The sequence below is a fragment of the Pholcus phalangioides genome, unplaced genomic scaffold, assembly GCF_987345545.1.
Source record: "Pholcus phalangioides strain wild (caught in Gottingen) unplaced genomic scaffold, Ppha-v1.0 ptg000022l_1, whole genome shotgun sequence".
Taxonomy (NCBI): Eukaryota; Metazoa; Arthropoda; class Arachnida; order Araneae; family Pholcidae; genus Pholcus; species Pholcus phalangioides.
The window spans coordinates 11,423,590-11,449,467 of record NW_028301615.1 but is presented as its reverse complement, the minus strand read 5'-3'; the positions used below and the strand labels follow the sequence as shown (position 1 = coordinate 11,449,467).

The 25,878-nt window shown below is 33.3% G+C and overlaps 2 protein-coding genes across 2 annotated transcripts; one reads left to right on the top strand and one right to left on the bottom strand.

Moving 5' to 3' along the window:
• Window positions 1-1,073: 1,073 nt before the first annotated feature.
• On the bottom strand, window positions 1,074-10,648 carry Ufm1 (Ubiquitin-fold modifier 1). The gene is made up of 5 exons (XM_089250047.1): window positions 10,329-10,648; window positions 10,069-10,125; window positions 6,997-7,054; window positions 3,146-3,218; window positions 1,074-1,238 (listed from the first exon to the last, which is right to left on the bottom strand). Coding segments are annotated over exons 1-5 (267 nt in total). The 5' UTR covers window positions 10,331-10,648; the 3' UTR covers window positions 1,074-1,161.
• Window positions 10,649-10,706: 58 nt separating this feature from the next.
• Window positions 10,707-25,878, top strand: LOC149069464 (RING finger protein 150-like). The gene is made up of 7 exons (XM_089250043.1): window positions 10,707-10,998; window positions 15,280-15,726; window positions 17,198-17,451; window positions 18,041-18,112; window positions 20,104-20,186; window positions 22,918-23,014; window positions 24,379-25,878. The coding sequence occupies exons 2-7, from the start codon at window positions 15,291-15,293 to the stop codon at window positions 24,760-24,762; spliced, it is 1,326 nt and encodes a 441-aa protein (XP_089106169.1). The 5' UTR covers window positions 10,707-10,998; window positions 15,280-15,290; the 3' UTR covers window positions 24,763-25,878.

Genomic DNA, 25,878 nt, shown 5'->3' with positions numbered 1-25,878 from the left:
TATTGTTACAATAACTCTTTCTAATCATAACAAAGTCCTTGTGAATTTGGCAACTTAATAAAACTCAAGCTATATAAAAAATGGAATAGCTAACATCCAGCTGCCTTCCGCATTGCGGGTGTGGGGGTGCTACGATGTATGAACTGTACCAACAAAGTGCTGGGAAAACCTGTTCCCATTTAAGAACGAATGGAACATTAGAAAATATTGGAACATCTTCAGTGAAAGCAGTTAATTTTTTTGCAGAGTGAGATTAAAACAATTTCATTCAGTTGAGCACTTATGCCAGAAATTTATTTCTTTCAGTAACAAAAAATAATCTAACAAATACATTCAAAAAAAGTTTATTTTTAATATGATTTTTATGGATGTAGGTGCATTCAGAAAGCATACAAGAATAATTGTTTTTCATAAATTTATCAACTGATATCTTCTAAAAAGTTAGAAAATGATAAAAGGAAAAAATTATGAAATCAATCTGAATTCAGCCTGTGTAAAAGCTTGATAAAAAAAAAAAAACTTAAAATAGAAGGTACTGCCACAAGATAAAAATTTTAGGATTACTAGAGTAGATAAATAGTACATTTCTTTTTATGGTGTAATAACTTCACGAACAAGATATAATTTTATGATTGAAACTATGGTTTAGTATGTGCTCAGTGAAACCTTTATTTTCTCTCAAATGTCATAATGTGTTGAGGGGGGGGGGGGGGGGAGCCCTTCTAATTTTCTCTTAGTGCAATAATGTAGTATGAATTGTAGCTGTAATTGTGTGATGCATACGATATTAGACGCTGATAATGCATGATTGCATCAATTTTTACTATGGTAAAAATACTGCTTCAATAACAGATACATACATCAACTTGAACTTAAATAGCACTTTCGGATTAAAATTGCACATATTTGTAACAATTCATCAAAGTAACACAAGCTCTTTTCCGAAAATGTTATCAATGGAGTTTTAACGATGTAAGAAATTTAAAAAAGGAGTAACATTCATAATACTTTGAAATACAACAAAACTTTGCAACGAATAACTGCAGCACAAATAAAACTGAATGGAAATAAAATAAAATTGTGATAGGTATTTTAATTTCATAAATATCAATAAAACTTTTTATTAAGTGTGTGAGAATTGAGAAATTAATTATATAAACACTATATTTTTAATGCAGCTCCGACCCTATCTCTTGGAATGAGCCTGAGTTCAGAACCATGTTTCAAAAACACATCACCTGTGAATAAATAATATATTTTTCTATTTTAGGTAAAAACATTTTTGCAAAGAAAACAAATCAAAAACTGTGACAAAACCCATATTTATTTCTATCATTGAAAATAGAAATAGGTATGGGTTTTGTTACAGTTTGATATTTTTTGTTATCAATATAAATTAAAAGTTTTAAAGTTCGCAAATAGTTTTTTAATCACAAACAGCTGGAAAGTTATGTTCACATTTGTAAAAATATTTGGTCTGATACACAAACGTTTTCGGCCTTTTCTTTTTTTTATGGTTACATTTATAGAGTAGAATTTCAAACAACGAACACAAGTGTCGCATGCAAACTGTACAACAGTCTCTCCCTGATATGGGCTTTCAGAGCCGAAAGCCCATTTTTACAGTGCAGATTATATGCTACTGTATCTTACCTGCAGATTTATTTTTTTTCTGATAACTGCAAATAGAAATAAATATTTTAACATTTAAATTTCATCCATTTGTAAAAATTAATGATTAATACACCAATAAATTGGTGTAAAAATTTATTTCTTAAAGATTTATAAAGGACGTTGAGATATCAATAGGAAAATCAACATTTTTCCTACAAAAAATGAAAAACGAGTTTTTACTCTTTTACATTCATTACTGATGAATGAAATTTCTGCTGCAAATACAAACTACACAATATTTTTTCTCAAAGTAATGAGATTTTAGCATCTGCGGATTATATGCAGGAAATTATGGTGCATATAATTATATCATTTTTGTTGCATCATGGTCATTTTCTGCACACGAAGGCTAATTAGACCGGGACCTACAATTTATTGCCGATTCCAAACGGCAGGCTTGTTTTTTATACTTATCGAGAGGATGGTGCACTAACACCTCAATGGGGGACTCCCTGTGGTAGCAATTTTTTCTGCAGTCATGTCACCATTTTTGTTGTACCCCAAAGTCAGAAAAGTTTGAACTGGCTATCGAATTCGCGACACCGCCAAACATCCTTTGGTACTTTAGGCGAGTATCTTATCGACCTGGGCTACCGGGCCCATATAATATCACTTAACCGTACATGCACCTTGTACACATTCATTTTAGGAATTTCTAACGAATTGGTTCATGCAGGAGCATGTTATGTCTATATGCATGGCCTTAACATATTTGTGTTTGTTTTGTTTTCTTGCCAGTACTGCTATCTGTCTATGTAATTAAAATATACAGTTTTGAAAAAGCATTTTAAAAAATAAAAAAACTGGAAAATGCTGAATAATACCATGCTAAATTTATATTCATGAATGCTCGCTACGTTTAAATATAAACATAGTATTTTAGATATAGTCTTGTTTTTTTATCAACAAATCATCAGAAAAAAATATGAGATTAGATATGCCATGTCCGTAACACTCGTGTGAAGCAAGATGTTGTCAGTCACACATTTTTTACCTCTGTGCATTTTTCATTAGGTGGGGATTTTTTTTTCTGTTGTGCGTGAAATTAATCAATCATTTTTGTGTGTATGGGGTCATTCAAGTATTACGTCAGCATCGAGGGGGTGGGTGGGTTTGGATTTGCTTAGTTTTACTTAGTCTTACTTAGCTTTTGCCCCCCCCCCCCACCTCCTCCTTTTGAGGACAGGGGGGGAGGGGGGTTTGAAGGTTGCTTACATCATCAACCACCCTTTTTGAAGATATGAAATATTCTAAGCTGCTGACGAAATTTTGCTGACAAGGTGGGGGAGGGGGTCAAAAATGGCTAAAAATCTGCTTACATAATACTTGAATGGCCCCTATGTGCGTGTGGGGGGGGGGGAGATACCCCCTAGAGAATATCCTACATAAAACTCATCAAAAAACAGATTGTATCATGAGAATATTTTTTTTTAAAGTCTCTGTTATCTATTTAACATAAGACACCACATACCTGCGGTCTGAGAAGGGTTTATTCCAATTCCATCGTCTGTAATAATAGCACTAGTTGCAGGTGGAACTTTAAACTATAAAGTTAAAATATATATTTTGGATTAACCAGAGACAAAATATATACATACATAATATATCATTAAATGTTTTCTATGCACCATTAAGAATGAAGACTAACAGAAATACAAAATTTATTGCACAAATTCCTAGATCATTATCTTACTTGCAGAGTGTTACTACTACTTTACCAAACACCAACTCTGGCCATATCGCTATATTGCAATTTACTGCCATTAGTGAGAATGGCTGGAAACGAAGGCGCTGTCTATCGGTGGTCACCTCGAGTTCGTTAGGGAAAATATCTTTTCGATATCCTCCCTTGGGTTCGAACCCGGGACCCTGACAACAACCTTCACGATGTTAGACGAGCATCTTACCACCATGCCACTTGGGCACTTTGCAGAGTGTTAGTCACCAGTGCCTCATAATAAAATGGTATAGATAGGGTACGTTTGTAAACGCCTATTTAAAATTGGCTAAGAATTAGACAGGCACAACAACTCTAATGTAAAATATATATATCTCCCTCAGATTACTTTTGATCTTCTTTTATCTTATCCCTTTGTTTCTACTAGGGAAAAAATTTTGACAACGGACTACAAAGTTTTTTGACTTTCTGCAGAAAAAAACAAATTACATTCAGCCAAAACAATAGAATCTGCTTGGTGCTTTCAGCAATAATGGATCCCTAGGGGTCTGCCCAGACTTTTTTGTGGAGTCCTATTTTTATGAAAATTTTAGTTTTTATGAAACAATTAGTTACAATGAGAAATGACATCACTCTCTGCTGTTCATGCAAAGTATGAATGACTGGATGACAAGAACAGAGGAACACGAGTCAGTGGTTTGATTCCCTGCAGAGGCGTGTGAATTTTCTTTTGGGAACTCACCTTCATCTCCACTTGGTATCCAGTCATTTGTACTTTTCATGAACAAGCAGAGAGTTATAACATTTCTCTCTGTGTGTCACCATCTGGGGGCTATTGTCAATAAGAGCTATCATCTGGAGATTAGGAGGTTGCCTATGCATGATCATCATTTTGATCATTTTTGTAGCACCACAGTCATTTTCTGCACATGAGGGCTAATTAGACTTACACTTTATTGCCGATTCCAAATGACAGGATTGTTTTTATACTCATCGAAAGGTTGGTGCGCTGTGAGATTAAGAAAGCAATATGAAAATAAATGCATGCAAAAGTTCAAAGTTGAGCAGAGTAAGTGTTGTGAAAAAGCCAAATGAATCATTGCAGTCAAGTTCATCAGAAAATTCTGTGAAGGAAACAACAAAGTCATCTGTAACAGCAGAGAAAAGTGTGGCATTACCTGCATCTGCACCAAAAAGACTAAAATTAGATAGCTTCATTCACTGGCGTACGAAAAGGAGGGGGGGGGGTTGTAACCCCTCCTTGAGCCAAGATTATAGTGTTATTTTACAGGAAAAAAGTAACCCCCCCCCCACTCAGAAAGAAAAAAAAATCTGAAACACACCCCCCCCCCCAGAAAATTCTGCATGCTTATGGCATCATTGTTACTACATCTAATTAAGAAAAGTCAGTGGCTGATGAAAAAGTTGCAAGATTCGTATTTGCAACCAATAATTCTTTTAGATTAGTAGAGAATGAAGAGTTCAAAAAATTTTGTAATTCACTTCCCCCTGGGTACAAGCCTCCTGATCGTAAAAAAATTGGTTGTTTAAATGGTTAAATGGTTGTTTAAAATGTATGAGGATGAAAGTCAAAAATGTGTTAGCGAATTGCAGAACTATAAAGTGTGTGTTTGCCACACACACATTATAGTTCTGCAATTCGCTAACATGGATGGTTGGTCTAAACTGCATGCCACCCATTAGGCTTTTCCAATACTGGTGATTCGACAATCAGTGACAGATGCACATTATGCTTCTTTTAAGCCCACCCATGTTGAATGAAGAAATTACCCTTACTTCAGAAGAAAAACATCGTGGTCTAGAATGTATTAGACAGTATTGTTCAAAATGTGTTGCAACTACCCTGAAATTTTTAGGAAAACTGAAACCCTTTCCGAATTTGTACTTTGATTCCAATGTGATAAAAGCAATGTCTAATTATGATTGGTGGAAGATGTTATATAGTACTTGTGATTTAATTCCTTCTGAAGAACTGGAATTTATCAAAATGTTAACTACATCTGTAGCATCTACTGCTGGGATTGAATGTATCTTTTCAAGCTCTCCACAGCAAATTAAGAAACAGACTTGGTGTAGAAAAAGCATCCAAGATTGTCTTTTTAATGAAACAGTTAAACAGCTAAATATTATAAGTTGTGATTTGTGAAATGTATTCATTTTTCCTGCCATAAATGTGAATTGAAATTTTCAATGTAGAGGTTTCGTGCACGTGTTGTTATAACAGTACTACTATTATAGTAGTATAAAATAATTTATAAATTTGCATAGTCAATCTAAATTGGATAAGATTTTTAAGCTTAAGAAATATAAAAATTGTAAAGTAATATTTTTAGGAAAAATAAACAAATGAAATGCCTTTTATTACATTGCCAAAAAGAGTTAGTTTTTAGTTTACTGAATGGTATGGCATGTCGCATGCTATGTATAAATATGTTGATAAAAATTTTTATGCACCAAACTCTATAGATCATAGATCTAATCTATACAGACTAATTATATAGCAGGACTGATATTTAAAAAAAAAAATTTTTTAATCTGATTTAAATAAAAAAAACCAAATAAATCCGATTTTTTTCAAAAAAATCCATAACCCTGACACAAGTTAAATGATGAAGTATTCAACTAAATTTCATGTGCTCAAAAAACTGCCCCAACATAAGTAATTAAGTGAATGCTTATTGGATAATACGAGGCCACGCCTACTGGCCCCATATGCATAGTGTCAACTTAATCAAAAAATAGGCCAAACTATATATTCTACTCAACCAGTAAACCAGGGGTTCTCAAACTGTGTGCCAGTAATCTTTGTCAAGGACACCACAGAGAGGTAATCCAACAAGATTTTTTTGAAGAGAGCCTTTACTGCTCTGGGGAGCCAGGGATAAACATTGATTAGGGTAAAAGACACCAGAAAAAGTTTGAGAACCCCTGAACTAAACCAATGTAAGCAACCCTTAGTGTCTGCATACATTTTTGTGCAAATATATACTTGACAACTTAAAATTTATTTAACTATTTAATCAGTTAATTCGTGTAAATAGGCCTTAACTTCTTTCAGGTGGGGGATAGGGGTAGAAGGGATGATGTTTGAGACCTTCTCTCAGCAAAGTTAGGTTAGAAGGTAGGTAATTCACTTCAACACAGGTGGGTGGTATTATTATGTAAAAACACAAGGACTATAGCTTAAGCCAGTGTTTCCCAACCTGCCGAGGACTGGATAATCTCCCAACAAGTAACATCTCCCAACTGTGTAAGGAGTCCGCAGGATCATTTTCATTTACTACCATTGCATGAATGACACATTTTGTGCTGTGAAATAGTAATTTATTCCATTTTTTGTGGCATGAAAATCATTTAAAAAAATCATTTTGGATGTTATGGGACTGTGGTGTCAAAATTGACCTTCTACAGGAAGTCTGCGGAACATTGACTCACACCAGAAGAGGCCTGTGATACATTGGTTTTCACTACACAGGGTTTGTAACATCAAAAATGTTATGAAACACTGGCCTAAGCCAAGCGTGGATACAGAGTGATATGACAGGAGGGTAGGGGGCTGCTTATGTAAATTTATTAAAAATTTAGAAGCTATGCACACTGATATTCATCACTGTTTTACTTACCTCTTCTGCAGCGAATTTCAAGACTGCAGTAAAAGGAGTACTGTCAGGAACACTTAACCTTTAAAAAAAAAAATTAGAACAGGTCAAAATGGACTAAAATAGACTAAATTGAAACACAAAATAATAAAAAAAAATTTAGTTGTTGTATGCAACTCATGCATATTTTAAAAAAACCAAGAAGTTCTGATGATGAAGCAGGGCTCAAAAATTAAGATTAGGTGCCTGTCAAATTTTTTATGTGAAACAGAATTTGTTCCTAAAAAAAAATGAGTCCAGTGTATTTTTTCTATATTTCCCTTGAAAAAAGTTATTGGTATCTTTCTATGTTAGTGTAAGCCTACATGCTGATATACCTAATTTCCAAAACTTTTTTTTTATCTCAAGGTTCTAATTTAGTACCCACACATAGAATATTTTAGGCACTAATAACCAATTTCATAGTCACCCAGAACCCAATATTTGTCAAACCCTGTGATAAAAGTAATGATTTTTGATGTCTTTCGTTATAAGCCTACAAAGAACTCATTCCTCTATCTTTTGTATAAATTTTTTTTAGATAAATCTGAACAAAAATTAAAGAAACATAACTTAGATAATAAGTTGTCGGTATGGTCACTAAAACCACATACTACCATCTATTGTTAATCAAGTTAAACAACACGCAAGTAACATTGTTCAATATAATAGCAAGTACATTTTTCATATCAAAATAAGAAAAGTCATAAATTGTATATAGAGAGAGAGGCCTATTTCATTCAAAAAGTTCAAGTTGAGTTGTTTCATTCTTTCTCAAATAAAGTGATACATGTTTTGTTTATATTGTATGTTTTTGAATAAAATATGAATAAAAGCAACATCCGAAATCTTTTATCGGGCAATTATAAAACTACTTAATGTACGTCTATACAATAGTTTTTATTTATAATATATTTAACAAAATTCTAATTCAAATTGAAAATAATGTTTTCCCAAGAGTACAACAAAATTTAAAAAAAAGTTGTATAAAATTTAATTACATGAGGACGGTACCTTGAAATACAGTAGAACCTCCATTATCTGGGCTAATGGTAGCGAAGGGTGCAGATAACCGAAAAACCATGATTAACCCGCCGGGAGAGAAAAAATATTTCAAAATAACAAAATTGCAAAAGAAGGTATTGATGTATTTTACCTTTTTAAAATTATTATCCAGTGTATATGTTACTGCAGAAGCCTGAAATTATCTGGTTCGTGAACTGGCCGACCAGTTGACATGGCCAATGTCTAAATTTTGGGCTTTGGCGCAGCTGTTCATAAAGTGGTTAAAGATCCCTGGCCATAGAAAAGACATGATTCAGGGCCATTGCCAAATTTTCGTATTTTTAGGTTATAATTATGGTTAGCTATGGCTATCCTAACAATCAAAGGAATCGGGATATTGATATCAATGTTATAAGGATCATTAGCTATTTCCGGCCAATGTCCCAAATTCCACAACATTTCGAATATTGGCTGGGTCAACTGGCATATTTGAAACTTTGGCAATAACATATGTATCATATTATCCATGCGAAAAATCTATCAAATAAAATTGCACGTAACTTTTTTTTTTGCATATAAAAAAACATATTGCCACAGTTATGCAGTCACAATTCTATTATACTGGGCTTCACTGATAGCAGAAACATTGTGCCTTGTTTTTCAGTTGTTGAAAAAAAAGTAATGAATTTTGAACAACACTACCTATACATGAGGAGGTTTTTCTCTTTGAGCGCACTTTAGCGTGTTGACATGGGACCTTCGAGAATGGGGAGGGGAGTTCTGAAAAGAAGTAGAATCTAGTTCTACAAAATGGAAATGTTTATTTTCATTACCACTTCACAAAATCATACTTTACCAATGAAAAAACACACACACACTAACAACAACATGGATAGAGAAGAGCTTAACATGAAATTAAAATTTCTGTACACAATAAATCCCGGGTAATTCACCCCTAGATAATCAAGGTTCTACTGTATAAAAGAAAGCAAGTGCTTAGGTCAGTGAGTGCAAGGCTGTAGCAAAAAGGGGGGGAGGGGAGAATTGGGGTCTAACCCCTTCCCCCCAAAATGATGAAAAAGTGGGAAAGATATTGCTCTATCACTTTAGCCATCCCCAGAAATGCCAGTGGTCCGCCCCCTTCCAAAAGAAATTTCTGACTACAGGTCTGAGTATGAGTGACTAAGAAAATGTGCAAGCATGTGAGTGACCAAAAGAATGACTTGAAGATGGGGTGACAGCAAAGCAGGCAAGAGTTCGAGGTGGCAAATATGAAGAACAAGTGTTCCAGAAAACTTGTTGAGAGTGGGAGGTCTCTGATTCTAAATGGAACATAAACTGCGGAACCTTGGGCTAAGACTGTTTGAGCTTCTCCCATAATCAATTTCATGAGGGGGTCAAGCACCTTCCCCCCCCCCCGCCAACAATAATTAATCAATAGACAATGTAAGAGAGTCCTGTCATAAAAATTCTGGCAACTTCCAATCAATTCATATTGGTGCCTCTGACATGTGATCGTTGCATTGTATAGTACACCAGTACAGGGGCGTAGCCAGAAATTTCGTTCGGGGGGGGGGGACCACTCTCATTTCAGGGGGGGACCAAAGTGACAGAACAATGGATTTGACCATCTTTTTCCCTTTTTTGGGTCATTTTCTCACATTTCGGGGGGGGGACCAGACCCCCAAGTCCCCCCCCCCCCTCGCTACGCCCTTGCACCAGTATCATTGCATTGTGTAGTAGTATCATTGTACATACAGTAAAACCTTTCTTTCGCGAACACTGGTGGGACAAAAAAAAATTGTCTGTAAAATCAGGGGTTCGAAAAGCATACCCAGGAAAATAATTATTTGGCCATCAAAGAGTGAGGGAAGGGGATGATTGCATCTGAAGGGTTGTCCTTTAAGAGGGGTTTCACTGTATACATTAAGTTAATTTTTTTATACTGACTTTCTATATTTTACATGGCATTAGTACACATCATTATACAGTGCTGGTCATTAAATTTCTACAAGATCTACACTAAAATACAGATACGTGGAATATACTCACACTTTGTACGGTAATTTCGGATCGGATGTTAAGGTTATTTTAAAAGTGACTTTCGACCTGTAAAAAAAAATCAAGATTTTTTTAAATGAAAATTGAGCGAAAAAAGTTGTATATAGACTCGAATTCTCTATCAAACATTTCGCAAATTTATGTCACTACACTGAACGAAACGGTTAATTTCACCGATTAATTAAACCTATAATATGCATAGCAATGCTAAAATGAAAAAATATCCGTAAAATAAACAAACAGATGCTCACATATTGATCAAAAGCTACAAGAACGTGGTAGACATCAACAACATTCAACTTCATTCAGCCAGCAGCGCAGAAAAGAAGACGGCACATGCTGCAGACGTCATCATTTCAACCATAACAGATATAGGGGAAAATTTAGTAGATATACGATAATAACCAACTTATAAGATAATAAACGTAAAACTACGACTATTTTTCGATTTCCCCCCACCCCCACTACTCTTCAGGTCGTATTGACGAGTCTATTGTATACATTGACAAGGTGCGAACGCTGTCAAAAGGAGTGACAGGCATCCCCTGATGTAGGAGGGATATTTCCTATGGTCGGTCCCCCCTTTAAAGATTTAAAGTTCCCTATATGTTGCTCAGCGGATATTTTTTTCCCCCTCGATCTCGTCTGCAGAGAGAGCTTGCGCAAGAGAAGGGGAGAAAGATAGATCTTCATTCTCCTTGGAAAATACATATTATTATTCGTATAAACATAACTCCTCCTCACTGCAGTCTTGGAGAAACGTAGATACGGGCATCCGTCCTCTTTTGAATGCCATTAGTATTGTTGAATTTTTTTTCGAGTATTATGTGGATCCTGGAGACTTTATTAGAACATGTTTTTGTGTGATTAGAGAAGATTTATAACAAGAAGATTCTTCTACCTTATTTGAGGTTTTTGAAGGTGAGTTTTATTTAATCACATTAGCAACAGGTTCCTTGAGAAAGATAGTGGCTGAAATAATTAGGTGTATTTAGTAATAAAATTCATGGATTGTTAGACTCGATAACCGTTATTGTTGATAATGTGACAAGAGTCTTGTTATATCACGTATAAAAGTTTTCTTACAAAGTCAAATCCAGTTTGACAAAAGTTATTATATAAAAGTAAATAAACTTTTTATTTAAAAGAATCAATGGGAACTTATAAGAAGAACAATCTAATATAATTAATCATAAATTAATTAAGAAGAATAAAATAATTTGAGTCAAAACTTCACTTATTTATTTCTACCTTTTGCAATAGGATCCCCACTCCAGTCTTTAACTTGAGAGGACCACCCCAGTACAAGGTTCAAAGTTATATGAATAGTCATGGATTTGAATATAGTCATAATATGGGAGTCTCCTGAGTAACTGCTCCACTTACCCAGGGTTTAATCAAAATGATTTCTGTAAATGCTGTTTTGTGTTATATTGATTTTTTTCCTTGTTATATTGTGTGTTTTTCTTTTTTCTCGAAATGTATTTTATTTATAGCAATACAATACAAGTGTATAGTCGAAGATCTTTCAGAAATGTAGTGGCTGAACAGTGCCGTCTTAATGCATGCCCCCAGGCACGGCCTCAAGAGAAAAGGAACCTCACTAAAATGTTATCTGGTTAAAATTTTCTAGAATTTTGGGCCTCAGAAAAATAACTTCGCCCGGGGGCTCATGATACTCTTACAGCCATATTCACCAACACAGTTTCAACTGCAATCGCAGGTGAAAGGATTGAAGATCGAAACGGATTGGTTAAATTAAGGATTTTACCAATCCGTGTCGATCGCTGATCGTTTAACCTGCGATTGTAGTTTAAACTGTTTTAGTGAATACGGCTGTTAAGACGGCCTTGTGGCTGAAATAACTAGGTATTTAGTAATAAAATTAATGAACAAGTTTGATTAAACTTGTAACAGTTGTCGCTGTAACATGACGTGAGTCTTGTTTTTAATTATTTTTTTTACATGTGAGGTTTTTTTATTCACACTTATAACAAAATAAAAACCAGTTTTACAAATTATAATGAAACCAATCTTAAGACGGACACTGTATGAGATAGAGACCTGTATTGAACAGAGCAGAAAAGTAGTCTGGTAGATAATTAGTGTTCTTCTCAATTATGGAAATTTATCCTCTTTTTAAGATGGAAACTGTCAAACGGAAAGAATATTTAATATATTTTTTGATAAAAACTTGCTAAAACAGAAATAGTTTTTGGTCAAGTGTCCTTTGAATAGGAGGAAGTTAGTCATACTCATCCCCCTTTATGTTAGGGAACTCTTTTGAATGCTTATTATATCTATCTGACCTTGTTCCATAAGTAAGGGGTTGGTTTTTGGCTTGGGTGGAAGCAGATTTACTTTTCATAAAATTTAATAAAGACTGTATAGCATTTTATTTACAATAGAAATGGTTGCTTTTGTTAGGAAATACTCCTGTTCCTTGGAGAAATGTTGATAACACTAGCACAACTAGTGTGTAAGTGGATCAAGGAGAGATTCACAATGTGAAAACAAATTAGTGGAGCTTTGTAATGCAATCACTGCTTGCAAAGATAAAGAATGTATCAAGTTAATCAGAATTAACAAAATCTATCAATGTGCCCGATGTGGTATTGTGACTTTCGAAAACATTGAAAAAAGTTTATAATGAAACCATAGCTCTCTGTTTTGAGAAAACAAACTTCCCCGGAGAAATAAATTCAATAGAAGAATTTTTTGGTCAATCATGAAATTGATAATCTTCCAGACGTATTAGATGCAACAAAAGCGAGATTGAATGCAATAGACTTCGTAACAGTGGATGATGAACTAGCAATGGTAGCACCGTATGAAAACTACTGGAACTGCTATTCCGGGGCAGCTTACCGATGAAGGCATCAGTGATGAAGAGAAATCCAACTCAGTTGCAGGAAGAAATTGTGTAATAAACTCATATATAATTGCAGTTCAATGCCTTATGAATTTACAGGACTTTGCAGCTTATAAAGATGGCATGGAACCTTTGAGCTTGATGAACAGTGCATGAATGTTTGCAGAAAACCGTATTGTAAGAATGGCGCTGGTGCAGAAAGCTGTACTTGATTATTTCAAAAAATAAATTATGTATAGATAAATATGGCCAGAAATCTTTCTTTCACAAAGGTTGTTGATCTCATTGTCACTATTTTTAAAAAGGTGTGTTATTTCTCAATTATTTTTAATTTTAAATAATAAGTTGTTTTTCCCCCTTTGACATACGCTAAGTGTTCATTCTATACTATTCAAGAGTGTGTTTTACAATGAAGTTTGACTATTTGCACATTAAGCATGAAATTTCAAATGTATAATAATTTGAAATAACAAACAGGAAAAAATTCAGAATTGGTAATAATAATCATATCACTGTTTAATACTCCTTGGTTTATAGTGTTTCAGATGATATTTTCAAAATTTAAGTTTTACATAATAATAGAAAAGAAATACTGAATATATTTTTGTGTGCACTTGTATAAAATGGAAACCTGTGTGTAATAGAAAATATATGTATAAGACATATCAGTCTCTTGCTGTTCCATTTTATACAGGTTTCACTGTAATAATAATATGACAATTAAAAAAAATTGAAAACAAGAAAATTATTTTATTACTTGAGTCAAAACTTCACAGATTTATTTCTATCTTTAGCAATAGGATCTAGGCTAGTCTTCAACTTCAGAGGGGCCTGGGAAAGGATAGCATTAAAAGACCGCAGGACAAGGCTCAAAGTTGTATGCTCTGAAGCAGAATATTTCAAAATCTGTGACGTACAACACAGATCAATCAGTGCTACTGCAGGAAAATCCAGAATAATTTTAAGAAAGGTGTAGAAAACAATATTATGGGAATTTTTACTGCAGAACATTTCTAGTTAGTCAAGGGTTCGTTGCAGAACAATGCAATTTTGTTCTTTTCTTCTCACTGAGATAAAAATCTGAGTCAAACAATATCTATATATTCGTCCTAACATTTATTTCACTTTAGAGCCCCTTTGGAATCCATCTTTATAAGTTACACCACATTTTGGTTTTATCTATATTTCTATTAAATAATACATCAAATCTGCAGGCCTTCTACTTAATTTTACAAAGCTTGTTTCACAGGGAAAAAAATTATAGCTTCGCATTAAATATTGATCATGTTCAGGACTGCAACTAGAGGAGAGCAGGAAAGTTCTGATGCCTGGTTGCTGGTACAGAGGCGGGCACGAATTTCACCCTTTAAACCCTGCTTCAACATTACAAGGGGTACCAAAATGTGTAGCACTGTTGATATGAATGGAAGCATTAAAATTTAAACAAAAAGGTGTGTTATGAGCTGAAATTTTGTGCGAATGAAAATAAATCTTCAGTGAGTAACTATCACTCGAGCCAGATTAATTTATTCCCACCTCAGAATTGCTTTCCAGATACACCTCTTTTAGAAAGATTATGAGCCCTTTCATATGAAATGAATGATTAAGCCAAGAGGAAAATGCATTTAAGAATAGGAAAAAAAAACCTGAGACTTGAATGGTTTCAGTGCATATGGTAAGGCTTTTAACACCAAACTGAATAGTCTGGACATTCTAGGAACTTTATTACTTCCATGTCCGTGTGAGAGAAATGAGCAGACTATACCACATAACACACCACTTCATACACTTTTTCACTATGGATCGTGAACCCAACTGCATGGTGTGAAAGATGTATTCAGTTTTTCATCTTCCTTTTGATTCCCCTTCATTCAACTGTGAAGTTGTTTATCTCAGCCTTTGGTCGGTTTCTATTTATAGTGTTTTATGAGAGTTACTTTGAAATTTAGGGCAATGATAGGGAAATAAATGATTTTGCATAGAAACCTACAGAAATTCATGTTTCAGCTAACTAATGTTATTCCAGAACAAATTATCTTCATTGGCCGAAGTATCTCTGCAATGCCATGTCATAAATTTTTTTTTTGCATGAATGAATTAACACCAGAATTCTGCCGCCAGACATCCCGTTGCAAAGAACACTTCCAGGAACAGAATAATTCTAAATTTTATTTACAGGAGAATTTTATATTTATCATATTAGCATTTGGATGCCTATTGCACATTTGTGCCATTGCTAAAACCTATGGATAAGGAATTCATTAATAATTTTAATCATTTTTTAAATTAATCTTTCTAGTTTTTGAATAATTTTTTTTTCTTTTCGTCAGGCGGAGGAGTAATGCAGTTGTCTATCTCTCTTGTTATGTTGGTGTTTATCACTTCACTGAATGAATTTGAACCTTTTGTGACATGTGACTTCACATTTACATATGAGCCTGATGATTTTCCCATGGCTATCATGAATTTGAGCTATGTGGATCCAATGACAGCAGTTTTAAGGAAAGAGAAGACCGATATTGGTAGATTTGGGCAAGGTGTCCTTAAAGATGTCAGTGGTGTGGTTATCCACGTGACCAGTAACAACCACTCTAACCATAGGGCATGTGATCGTCTCGACATTGACAGAATCCCTCAAGAACGATACATTGCATTGATCAAGCAAGGTCAGTGTAAAGATGAAATCAAGTTGATGAATGCTGCTGATGCAAATGCCTCGGCTGTGATTATGTATGGTGAATACATAAGTTCCAATTTTGTTAGGATTAGTTATAGAGGTAAGTTAAGTGCTTCCTATGTATTTTTTCTTGTAAAAGAAGTACGCTGTATAAATAAGTGGAAATAGGATTTTTCTCACTGAATGTTTTGAAAGTTGATGTTTTACTTTCTAATGTAATGCATATTGATATTGGTAACATTGTCTTACACTTCTTGTTTTGAATTTATGATCTTGAGCTAATTTTACACAACAAACGGGGAATAATACAATAGTAATATATACTATATAATACATAATATGCAAGTGATGTATATGCGAAGGCATAACTTTTTGGTAATGTTTTTTAAAAATTTATTTTCATTATCAAATCTTCTGATGGTGATATTATTAGGGATAAAGTGGTTACCAGTTCTCAAAAAATTCCAGAGTCCAAGTACAATCAATGGAATTATCACTTAAAAAACTGGTAAATTTTATAGTGCCTTAATAATAAAAATCATCTGAGACACATTAGGAGTGATCATTCATTGGTAAAGCAGAAAACTGATGAACTACCATTATATTGGTAACTTTGAGATATGTTGAAAAGATAAATAACGATGATTGATGTGGCTAATTAATAAGTATTTGATTTAAAATATATATATATATATATTCCAAACTTCATGCACTTGGCATAATGGTATCTATTTTTCAACTGGGAAGCCTTATGAATGACTGTTGTGGTGATGAAATTCAGAAGCTGAAAGAGGATTAATATCTGAAGCGGTGTTGGATGATTTCCCATTGTCTTGAAGCCATAAAAATGCAGCACTTCTTCTCCTTCACTATTCTCTGGCCATAGTAGTTTTGTATTCATCCTGTAATAAATTTTTCCAAGAAGGAAAGCTTACATTGGAAAACGATTTCAATCTCACACCATCCACTTTGCTCACGAAAACATACAATTATATACATATTATATGCATTACTTTATTTCCAAAATGAAAGTCAGAGGCTAAAAAAACAAAAGCAAACACCCAAATTCATTGTTAAAGTTATTATTTATTATCTATATTTTGAATTCCTCCTCATAATTTTTTGCCACTTTTCTAGGTTTTTAATTCTCAACGCTTCACATGAAAAATGGGGTGGGGGAAAATGGTTAATAAAATCTGCCATTCTAGCCTACTATCATCAGAAACATTCTGCTTTTTTGAACAGTGTTGGAACTTTGCCCTTCAAGAGCAACCTCTGCATTGTTCCAGCTTTCGATTTTAATTTTTTTCCTGTTGTATTTATTAACTTTTGTGTTCTACTTACACATATTATTGTGGTACAGTGATTAAAATAATCTAACTAGCACAGTGTGTGTTATGAATAATTCATATTATGGTGCTGTTTTTAACATTGATTTCACAATCTTTGTAATTGGGTTGTTTTTTCAAGACATTTATTTTAAAATAATTTTTTTTTATAATTTTGAGAAACATTAAAGACTGATATTTAGTTATGTGTGCACTAATTTAATGTTGTTGTTTTTTTTCTAGTTCTTCAGCTTCCGTACATTTTCATTCATCCTGACAAAGGGCAGCAGCTTGCTTCCTTAGTGGACAATGGGACAAGAGTCTTTGCAGCAATTGGTATTGATAAACGACATAATTTTCGTTATGCCAGTATCAATCGTTCTTCAGTTCTATTTGTCTCAATATCTTTCATATTCCTTATGATCTTATCTATGGCTTGGCTGGTATTCTACTATGTGCAGAAGTTCCGTTTTGTTGTGTCTAAAGATGTGCGCACTGTAAGTATTTTATACACATATACACATAATTTAGATTCAGTTCTTCCATTACAGCTTAATTTCAGGGAGTTGCATAATTTATTGAATATGTAATTATGGTACATGTTACATTATGCAAAGAAATACAGTGCATGCTGTTTAATATGATCTCATCTGGACTTGAGTTTTTAATAATAATAACCAATAAATGAATAGGCACCTTCGATTCTCCTAGTGCTTCCTGTTTCATATGGAGTAAATAGTCTATGAAGGACCAGTGTCATTGAGTAAATCACATTTCTTCTGTGATATTGTTAGATAATCTAGATGCTGGGATATAATTAGCTGTTTTGTCTGTTGCTACAGCATATAAACATCGAGATATGTTGATGAAGAATATAATATCAGTGTGGACATTCTATCTTGTCCCTTTTATTTTAATTGATGCACATATTTTTTTATTCTATTCTTTACGCAATTTATTTTATTTTATAGTTAATATGTTAACACAGAGGATTTTCAAATAAAAGATATCATTGGAAATATTATTTTATTATTTTTTTTATACATGGGCCTATCATGTTCATTCCTTTTTTTTTATATATTACAGAAAAGGTTGTCAAGTGCAACTCTAGAAGCATTGGAGAAAATACCTGTGAAAACAATGCGAGAGAAAGACTTTGTGAGTACTTACCATATAGGCCTATAATGCTTGGAAACCATGATTTATACATACAGTAGAACTTTGATTAACTGTTACTTGTTTAACCGTCAGTTTCTTTTATCTGTCATCACCTAAAAAAATTCGAAAAAAAAACAGCTCTAGGTTTTAAGGCCCAAAGAGATTGGATTACTGTTATAGTCTGTGCAAATGCCACTGGCAATTGCAGATGATTACCCCTGCTTCTAATTGGTAAATCCAAAAAACCATGTGCTTTAAAAAATTTTAATATGAACACATTGCTATTATACACAAAAGAGTGCTTGGATGGACCAAACAATTTTTTCATAATGGTTCCTTAACGTTTTCATGCCTCAAGTTAGAGGTCATATGGCCAAAAAGCAGCTACCGCAAGAAGCACTGCTGTTAATGGACAAATGCCTCAACACATCCCTCATGTGAACTCAAAAGTGGTGATGGCAAAATAACATGCCTCTTTCTCCCAGTGAATACAACTCAACTTACACAGCCTATGGACTAAGGCATAATTGAAAATATGAAGTGATGTTACAGAAAAGCTTTTATCAAAGGCTTGCTTTCATCTGATGATTCCATGACTGTCAAAGAATTTTGGAAGAGATACAACATAAAGGACGCCATTTTCAATGGTGCCACTTCCTGCTCTGACCTTATAATGAAGTTTATATTGATCGTTTTGTATAATTAGATACAATATGTATTATATAATATTAACACTTTTAAAGGATTTTATTTTCATTTTCGTCTCATACCTGCAGTAAAATCACATTTTGGTACATATGTATTAAAAGATTTCTGTTATTCATCTATTCAGTTATCAGTCACAGCCCTGGTCCCGATGGTGATGGTTAATTGAAGTTTTACTGTACCACTAATAAGGCAATATAAATGCTCAATCATTGTATTGATATCTTCATGCTTGCAGTTACAGAAAAGTTTCTCAGGTCGATTTTCAATTCTAACAGTTGAAATAATACCAACCTGAATAATGTAAAATGAAACTTTAATTTCTGTCCTTAAAAAATTTACTTGTGGAGTGATCTAAAAAATTTTTTCTAAAATACTTTATTCTCAACAAGCAGTGCATGTCACAATTTATTATTTGATTATAATTCATTCAACAAATTAAGTGAAAAAGGCATTTTAAAGTATTCAATCATCAGACTTGTAAGCCATATCAAAAATCAGATTGATTAGCTCTATAATGAGGGTGAGAAATAAGACCCTGACCACTATATTACTTATGCGAGAAATGAAATGTATGCCAGCAAAATGGGGCTGTGAAAATCAAATATGATTCACCAAATATCACCCCCTCTTTCTCTCTCTTAGTATTTATTTTTTATGTAGTTAGGATGCAAACACTTCTGTTCTGATTATTAGATATTATGAGCAATATAAAATTTAAAAATTATAAAAAGTGCTTTTGAGCTCCACACTTTTATGTATTTTGTCACTTTACATAAATAAAGTAACTCTTATAAATATAGTTTTGTTACTTATATAATGAATTACATCTTTTTACTTATATAAAATTGGTTTGTGATGTTTGCATAACACACAAAAGTAGTTATACAATATGCAGGTAAAAGGTATTACATCAACCCCTTGATATAATGAGGATTTCCAGACAGATGTTATAATTTCATAATCTTTAATATAAGTACAGATGTCAGAAGTATTTTAGACCTAATGGTGCTCAGCTTAAGCTTTATGGAGGAAATTCTGATTTGTGAATTAATTCTGGTGGTGCTAGAACACTCCCCAGCTATGATGCAGCTGATCGTTATAAATTCGCTATTTGGTGATTAATTATCTTAGTGAACTATGTTTCTAACATTTCATCTCTATTTTAGGTTTATTTTTATTTTTTCACCTTACTTTTTCATTGCATTTATACATTTGTTTAGTCAGGATCTATCTGTATACATTTTGTGTAGGATGTGATTATATGTTTCAATCCATTTTCACAGGCAGATAACGCAGAAGTTGAATATTGTGCTGTATGCATAGAAATCCTCAAAACTGATGATATTGTCAGAATACTACCCTGCAAGTGAGTGGAGTGTATTTATTTTGTTGAAAATATTTACTATGTATTAGTATTCAAATGATGATTATAATATACTAGCTATAATACCCGGCGTTGCCCGGGTGTTCTTCAATGAGGCTTTTTTGGATCACTTGATATCTCCCTCTTTCTTTGAGGGACATACAAACCGCGTCTAAGTTCACCAATATGGCAACTTCCTGCGCGACTCATGAAACAAACAAATCTAAATTTAAAGAAACGTAAAAAATAAATATATATTTTTTCTTTTTTAAAATAATGCTAGGTATTTCGATCCCCCCCCCCTAAACTTCAAGTTATCCATCTCTGCCTGTTTCTGCTTCAAAAAATGCTTAAATAAAGCTATGGAATTTTTTCGATGTACTTTTTACGGGCCCATAATTAGTTTTAAAACAACCTAAACTATATGAATTTATGCAGTTGAATATCAAAAGACAATATGGAGACATTAATTTTCATGCTTGAGAAGATATAAATAAAAAGTTTAAATCAATGTTATTGCATGGATATCCAATTCGAAAGTAGGTCCGGCTATTTACTTCATATTTAATCTCCTGGGCTTCGCATATCTCTACGCGACCTCAATATTTCAAAAATCGAGTATTTAATACAATATTTAAAATTATTGATGTGACAGAAAACCCTACCAAATTTCCGCATTTCTACAATAAAATCGGCAATTTTAACTGATTTCTATGAGGATCACTATTTTCCCTGACCCTCAAAGCGATGCGGATGATGATTATGACGTCATTCAAAAAAACCTCATTACTGGGAGTATTGAAAATGTGGCAAACCATTATAAAGGCATAAATATCATACATAGATTGACAGTGTTGAAGAAATGACAAACCATTGTAAAGGCATATGCACGTCTTAAACGCATTGCTAGGGAACCACGGTAACCAAAGTAAACGTTCTGAAAGTGATTGTTGAGGCCGAGAAACCATTGTTGCCCGACAGTTTTTTGCCCATTTGGGGCACTTGCCCTGCTCTGACAAAATTTTAAAGTAGCCTATCGTTTAAGTTGGGTCCCATTTGGTATATATGCAAAATTTGGCGACGATCGATCTAAAATTGTAGATTTGTATAGAGAACATACATACACACACACAGACAGAAAATCAATTTTATATATATAGATTCAAATTTTAAATATTGATTACAAGCATTTATGGTCTTGATCCTATTTTGACTTGACCATTCGCGTGCTCGGGGGGGGGGGTTTCTAACCCTCCCCTCAGGCTGAGATTATAGTGTTATTTTACGGGAAAAAACTTACCCCCCTCCCTTGAGAAAATTCTGTGTACACCTATGGACTTCACGCAAAATCAACAACATAACCAACTTTGTAACCCATAGGGTCTATATTTAAGTCAAAAGTTCTTGCTAAGCAAGTATTAGCATTTTTGTAACAAGATGTTAGGTTTTCAAAATTAACAAATTCAGTGACCTAACAATTTTGTGCCACCCATTTCAAAAGCTCCTGTGACCAATAGGTTAAGAACATGTCGTTTTGCTTTTTGTTGATAATTGAAAGACATAGATTTTGTAAATTTTAGTAGCATAATTTGCACAGAAGCTTCAGTTACATTAATTTTTTAGAACAAAGACCTATTTCAGTGATTAAGACATTTCAGATCATAAAAATTTTAGAAAAATGTATTTTTTGAATAGCAGAATCACCTGTGTAGAGTAAGTGAAATTTTATCCTTGTCTTCACAAATCATATTCTCTTATGCAATCTTAATCAGTTGTTATTAGAGAAGCTTGCTTTTTTATGTTAGCATGCAAAAAACACATCATGCAAACTAGTTTTCAGAAAACAGCAAAGAACTTTTCAAGATTGGTAGCTTTTCTTTCATAAATTGTGAAACCTTTGCTGTGGATATCTTTTACCAGAATTGTGCTGCCTATTCTGCACAAAACATTTAGAAGTAGAGCTGCAACTAGATGCTTCGTCACCTGGGGCAAGTGCATTTTGGCACCTCCTTGTAATGTTGAAGGAGAGGTTTGAGAATAAAATTTACGCCCCCTCTGGTCCAGCGCCTGAGGCATGATACCCGCCTGCTACCCCATAGTTGCGGCCCTGTCTAAAAGCATATACTGAAAGGGGAAATTTCACCAAGTTAATTTTCCAAAAAATGTTGGTACACCCTTTTTAATTGTATCACCCCAAGAATCTTATAAAATTTTAAGGATAAATAAAATAAAGATGTGGATGATGGAAATTACACATTTTCATTAAGATTTTTTTAAATTATCATACAATGCATTAAGAAAACATTATACTCACAACATTTTGAATGTGTGTAGACATATTCAAAATAGTGCCTTCATAAAGTAACTTTATATGTTACATGCCATGTGAAGCTGTTGCTACATGCTGAGACATTTTTAAATGTTCCATTAATCCTTCAAGTGATCTGGAAATGTGTCCGGGCCACTCAAATGCTCTAGAAATGTATCATGATTCATATGTATCGATAATGGCTAAACATCTGCTGACGTAATATTTGAACAGTCCCTTTACTACAACACGGAAGGTTTTTTTACATCAATTCTACTTCAGAATTAAATACGAAAAGGATTTCTGATAATGAGGACCTACTTAACTGTGATCCTACTTTATATATATATTTTTATTTTTTTCCACTGTTAACATTTCTACATTCATAAGAAATGACATTCATTATATTCATTTATTTGTTTTCAGACATCGTTATCACAAGGCTTGTGTTGACCCTTGGCTTTTAGAACAGAGATCATGCCCCATGTGCAAACTAGACATTCTTATGCATTTTGGAATAACAGTAATTATACAGCATTTTTTTAAATATTTTTAAAGTTGTGATACAATTTATTGAAATTTTTTTAATATTTATTTAAGTACTAATGTATTTATAACATAAAAAAAAAGCCATCATGTGTTAGACCATGTCTTTAATGATGGAATGATTTGGAAAAGAAGAATGATGATAACTTATTTAAACAACATACACAACATTGTTCTAACAAAATTTCACAATAGCGAGAAAAATTGTCATTGCAGCAGACTTCTCATTATAAGCGATAAGTATTTAAGGGATATTAATGCGGTCTATAATTAAGAGCTCATTTCATGCAAAAGTGCTTGTTAAATCTGGTCACCTGCTAAATTTGCATTAGAGTGAAAAAAATGAAATTTTTGGAAATTAAGTGCTTATAGAACAGTGTGAATATTAGACGTATAAAATACTTCTCTCTTTCACCTTCTAGTAATTTAATCATCTTTATTTTATCTTTGAGACAGTTAAAACTTTATTTTTTGGGGAAAAAATTCCAAAAGCAAAGAATACAACACATGGGAAAGGAAGTATTCCAGTGATGGTCCTCACACTTAAACTCATGCAGTTTGTATTGGAGGTGAAGCAAGGGAGAGACATTAGTTATTTTTAAAATTATGAATTGTCAGTTTCTTCTGTCTTCATTTTCCATTCCTATTTCTACCTTCTAGATGAAGCAGTGCTGTTCCTGGACATTAACAAATCTTTTTGGGGGGGGGGGGGGTAATAGGCCTTTTGCTGAATTATTCAATTGAAATTTATCCTTCATCAAGTGTATTATCTCCATATTGAAGAGAGGCAAAAGAAAAAGGTTTTTGGTTTTCCTTGCATTTACTTTTCATTTTTTCTCCATTTTCATATTTATTTTTTCAAGTTTTCCTTTCAAATCACTTGTTATATCATCTGAGCTACTATGAAAATCTGCTCACTAAAAATGGCAGAATCACCATGCAAATAATATTTTACAAACAAAATGCATTTCTTTGTTCATTAAATCCAGATTCTTGCTAGAAGTGGGCTTGTTATAAGCAGGCCCGACTGCATTCAGATGAATTAAATATAATATCAATGGCATTGCTAAATTTAAACTAAAATGAAGCAGACATTAAACTTCCCCTTTTCCTGCCAAAAGTATTCTGAATTCAAAAAAGGAAATATCTGATGAACTGCCATGAAAAGGTTGAATATTAGCCCACAATAGAAATATATATATTTATTTGTAATGAGTATGTAAATGTTAGGGAAAATTGTATTACCATAAAGATAATTTGATGACATTAAGTTGAATTTGAAGGTTATTGAAATCAGCTATTACTTGAACATTGTTTTATATTTTGCTTCCTTTCCATTAGTGGTATGGAAGTCAAGAGAGCCTATGGGAATTCGATGATGGCAGCATGCACCATAGACGAAGTTCTGTGATGCAAGAAGTTATTCACGTTGTTTCTTCAAGAAGGAATTCATACAGCCAGACCAATCCTACTACTGAGGATAGAGGAACTTCTCCTTTCATGTTTATGCCATTGAATACACATGATGACATAGTCGAGCTGTCTATTGATTTAAACCCAACTATTCATTATACTTATAATGAGGAGGATGAAGAGGATGATGAGGGTGAAGATTATCATCTCACTGGAGGTTCCACTGCAGACGTAATTGTATCTACTGATGAGAGTCACATTCCAGCTGAAAAGAGTAATGAAGCATGCTCAAGTAAAATTGGTTCTGATTAAATTAAGCTCAGTATATGAGAGAGGGAGATGTCAAAATAATAATTGTAATATTAAGAGCTTGTGGGTATTTGCTTTTAATCAGTATTATTTTATCATTTTAGTAGTCATATCAGTAAATTTTATTTCTTGTGATGAAATTTCCTAAGATATTGTGAGTCTTTTTAGAATATTCTAATGTGGTGGACATTCACTCGTAAGAATTCATGTTAAAATGTACGTGAATGTGTGACAGGGCTTTCCAGTATTTCAACAAAACAAATGTCTGAAGTACTTTGATGTTTTATATGGTTGATTTGTGGATTCGCCTATTTTTTGGTGATCCAAATTATAAGATGACATGAGTATATTAGAGATATTTCTGTTTGTAAATTCCAAGAATATTGTTATTTTAAAAGTAATTTCCAGGGTAATTTTTCTCAAAGATTTTAATATGAGCTTTCATTCCCCCCCTCCTCCCCCAGTTAGTCAAGATGTAATAAATTGAGTTTGTCTATATAAATACATATTTTTTTAATTTAGCTTATTGCATCCTAAATTTCATCATGGTGTTTTTTTCAAGTGTTTTAGTGAGGATTTTGTATTTTCTTTACTTCATTCATATAAATGTTAACTATTACTCACTACTTTAGCTAGTCATTCATTGTTATTGAAATTGTTTTGCGTTATTAAGTGAAAGAAAATGGTGAAGATGACAAATAGTTTGTTGTCTTAAAACATTCCGTCTATGTCATCAGTTTATCATGTGGTATAATAATCGATTGTTGGAAGTATAAAACCTTTAATGTCACGTGTGTGATAATAAGCTATCTATATGTATGTATGTGAACATGTGTATTTTCTTCCAAGTAACATCTTTCATATTGAATAAGTGTTGATTGTGTGAAATTTCAGTGCTGAGTTCTAAATGGTTCAATTAGTAAACAGTATGATTCAGAAAATACTTATTGTTATTAGTTAATACATAATTGAAATACAGTCAAACTCCAGCTTAATAAATCAAGTGGGATCTCTCGAAATTTTTATTCTCTTGATGACCAGGAAAATCATTAGATCTTATGAAATGAACACAAATGCACAGGGAATACAAGAAAAATCCAATAACTCTAAGGAATATGT

Coding starts and splice junctions, on each gene's coding strand:
- Ufm1 (XM_089250047.1), bottom strand. Junction 7,055..10,068: donor CCGAAATTACCGTACAAAGT/GTGAGTATATTC, acceptor TTTTTTTTAAAG/GTTAAGTGTTCCTGACAGTA. Junction 1,239..3,145: donor AAACCCTTCTCAGACCGCAG/GTATGTGGTGTC, acceptor ATTTATTCACAG/GTGATGTGTTTTTGAAACAT.
- LOC149069464 (XM_089250043.1), top strand. CDS start 15,291: ATGCAGTTGTCTATCTCTCTTGTTATGTTGGTGTTTATCACTTCACTG. Junction 17,452..18,040: donor TGTCTAAAGATGTGCGCACT/GTAAGTATTTTA, acceptor TATATATTACAG/AAAAGGTTGTCAAGTGCAAC. Junction 18,113..20,103: donor CAATGCGAGAGAAAGACTTT/GTGAGTACTTAC, acceptor CCATTTTCACAG/GCAGATAACGCAGAAGTTGA.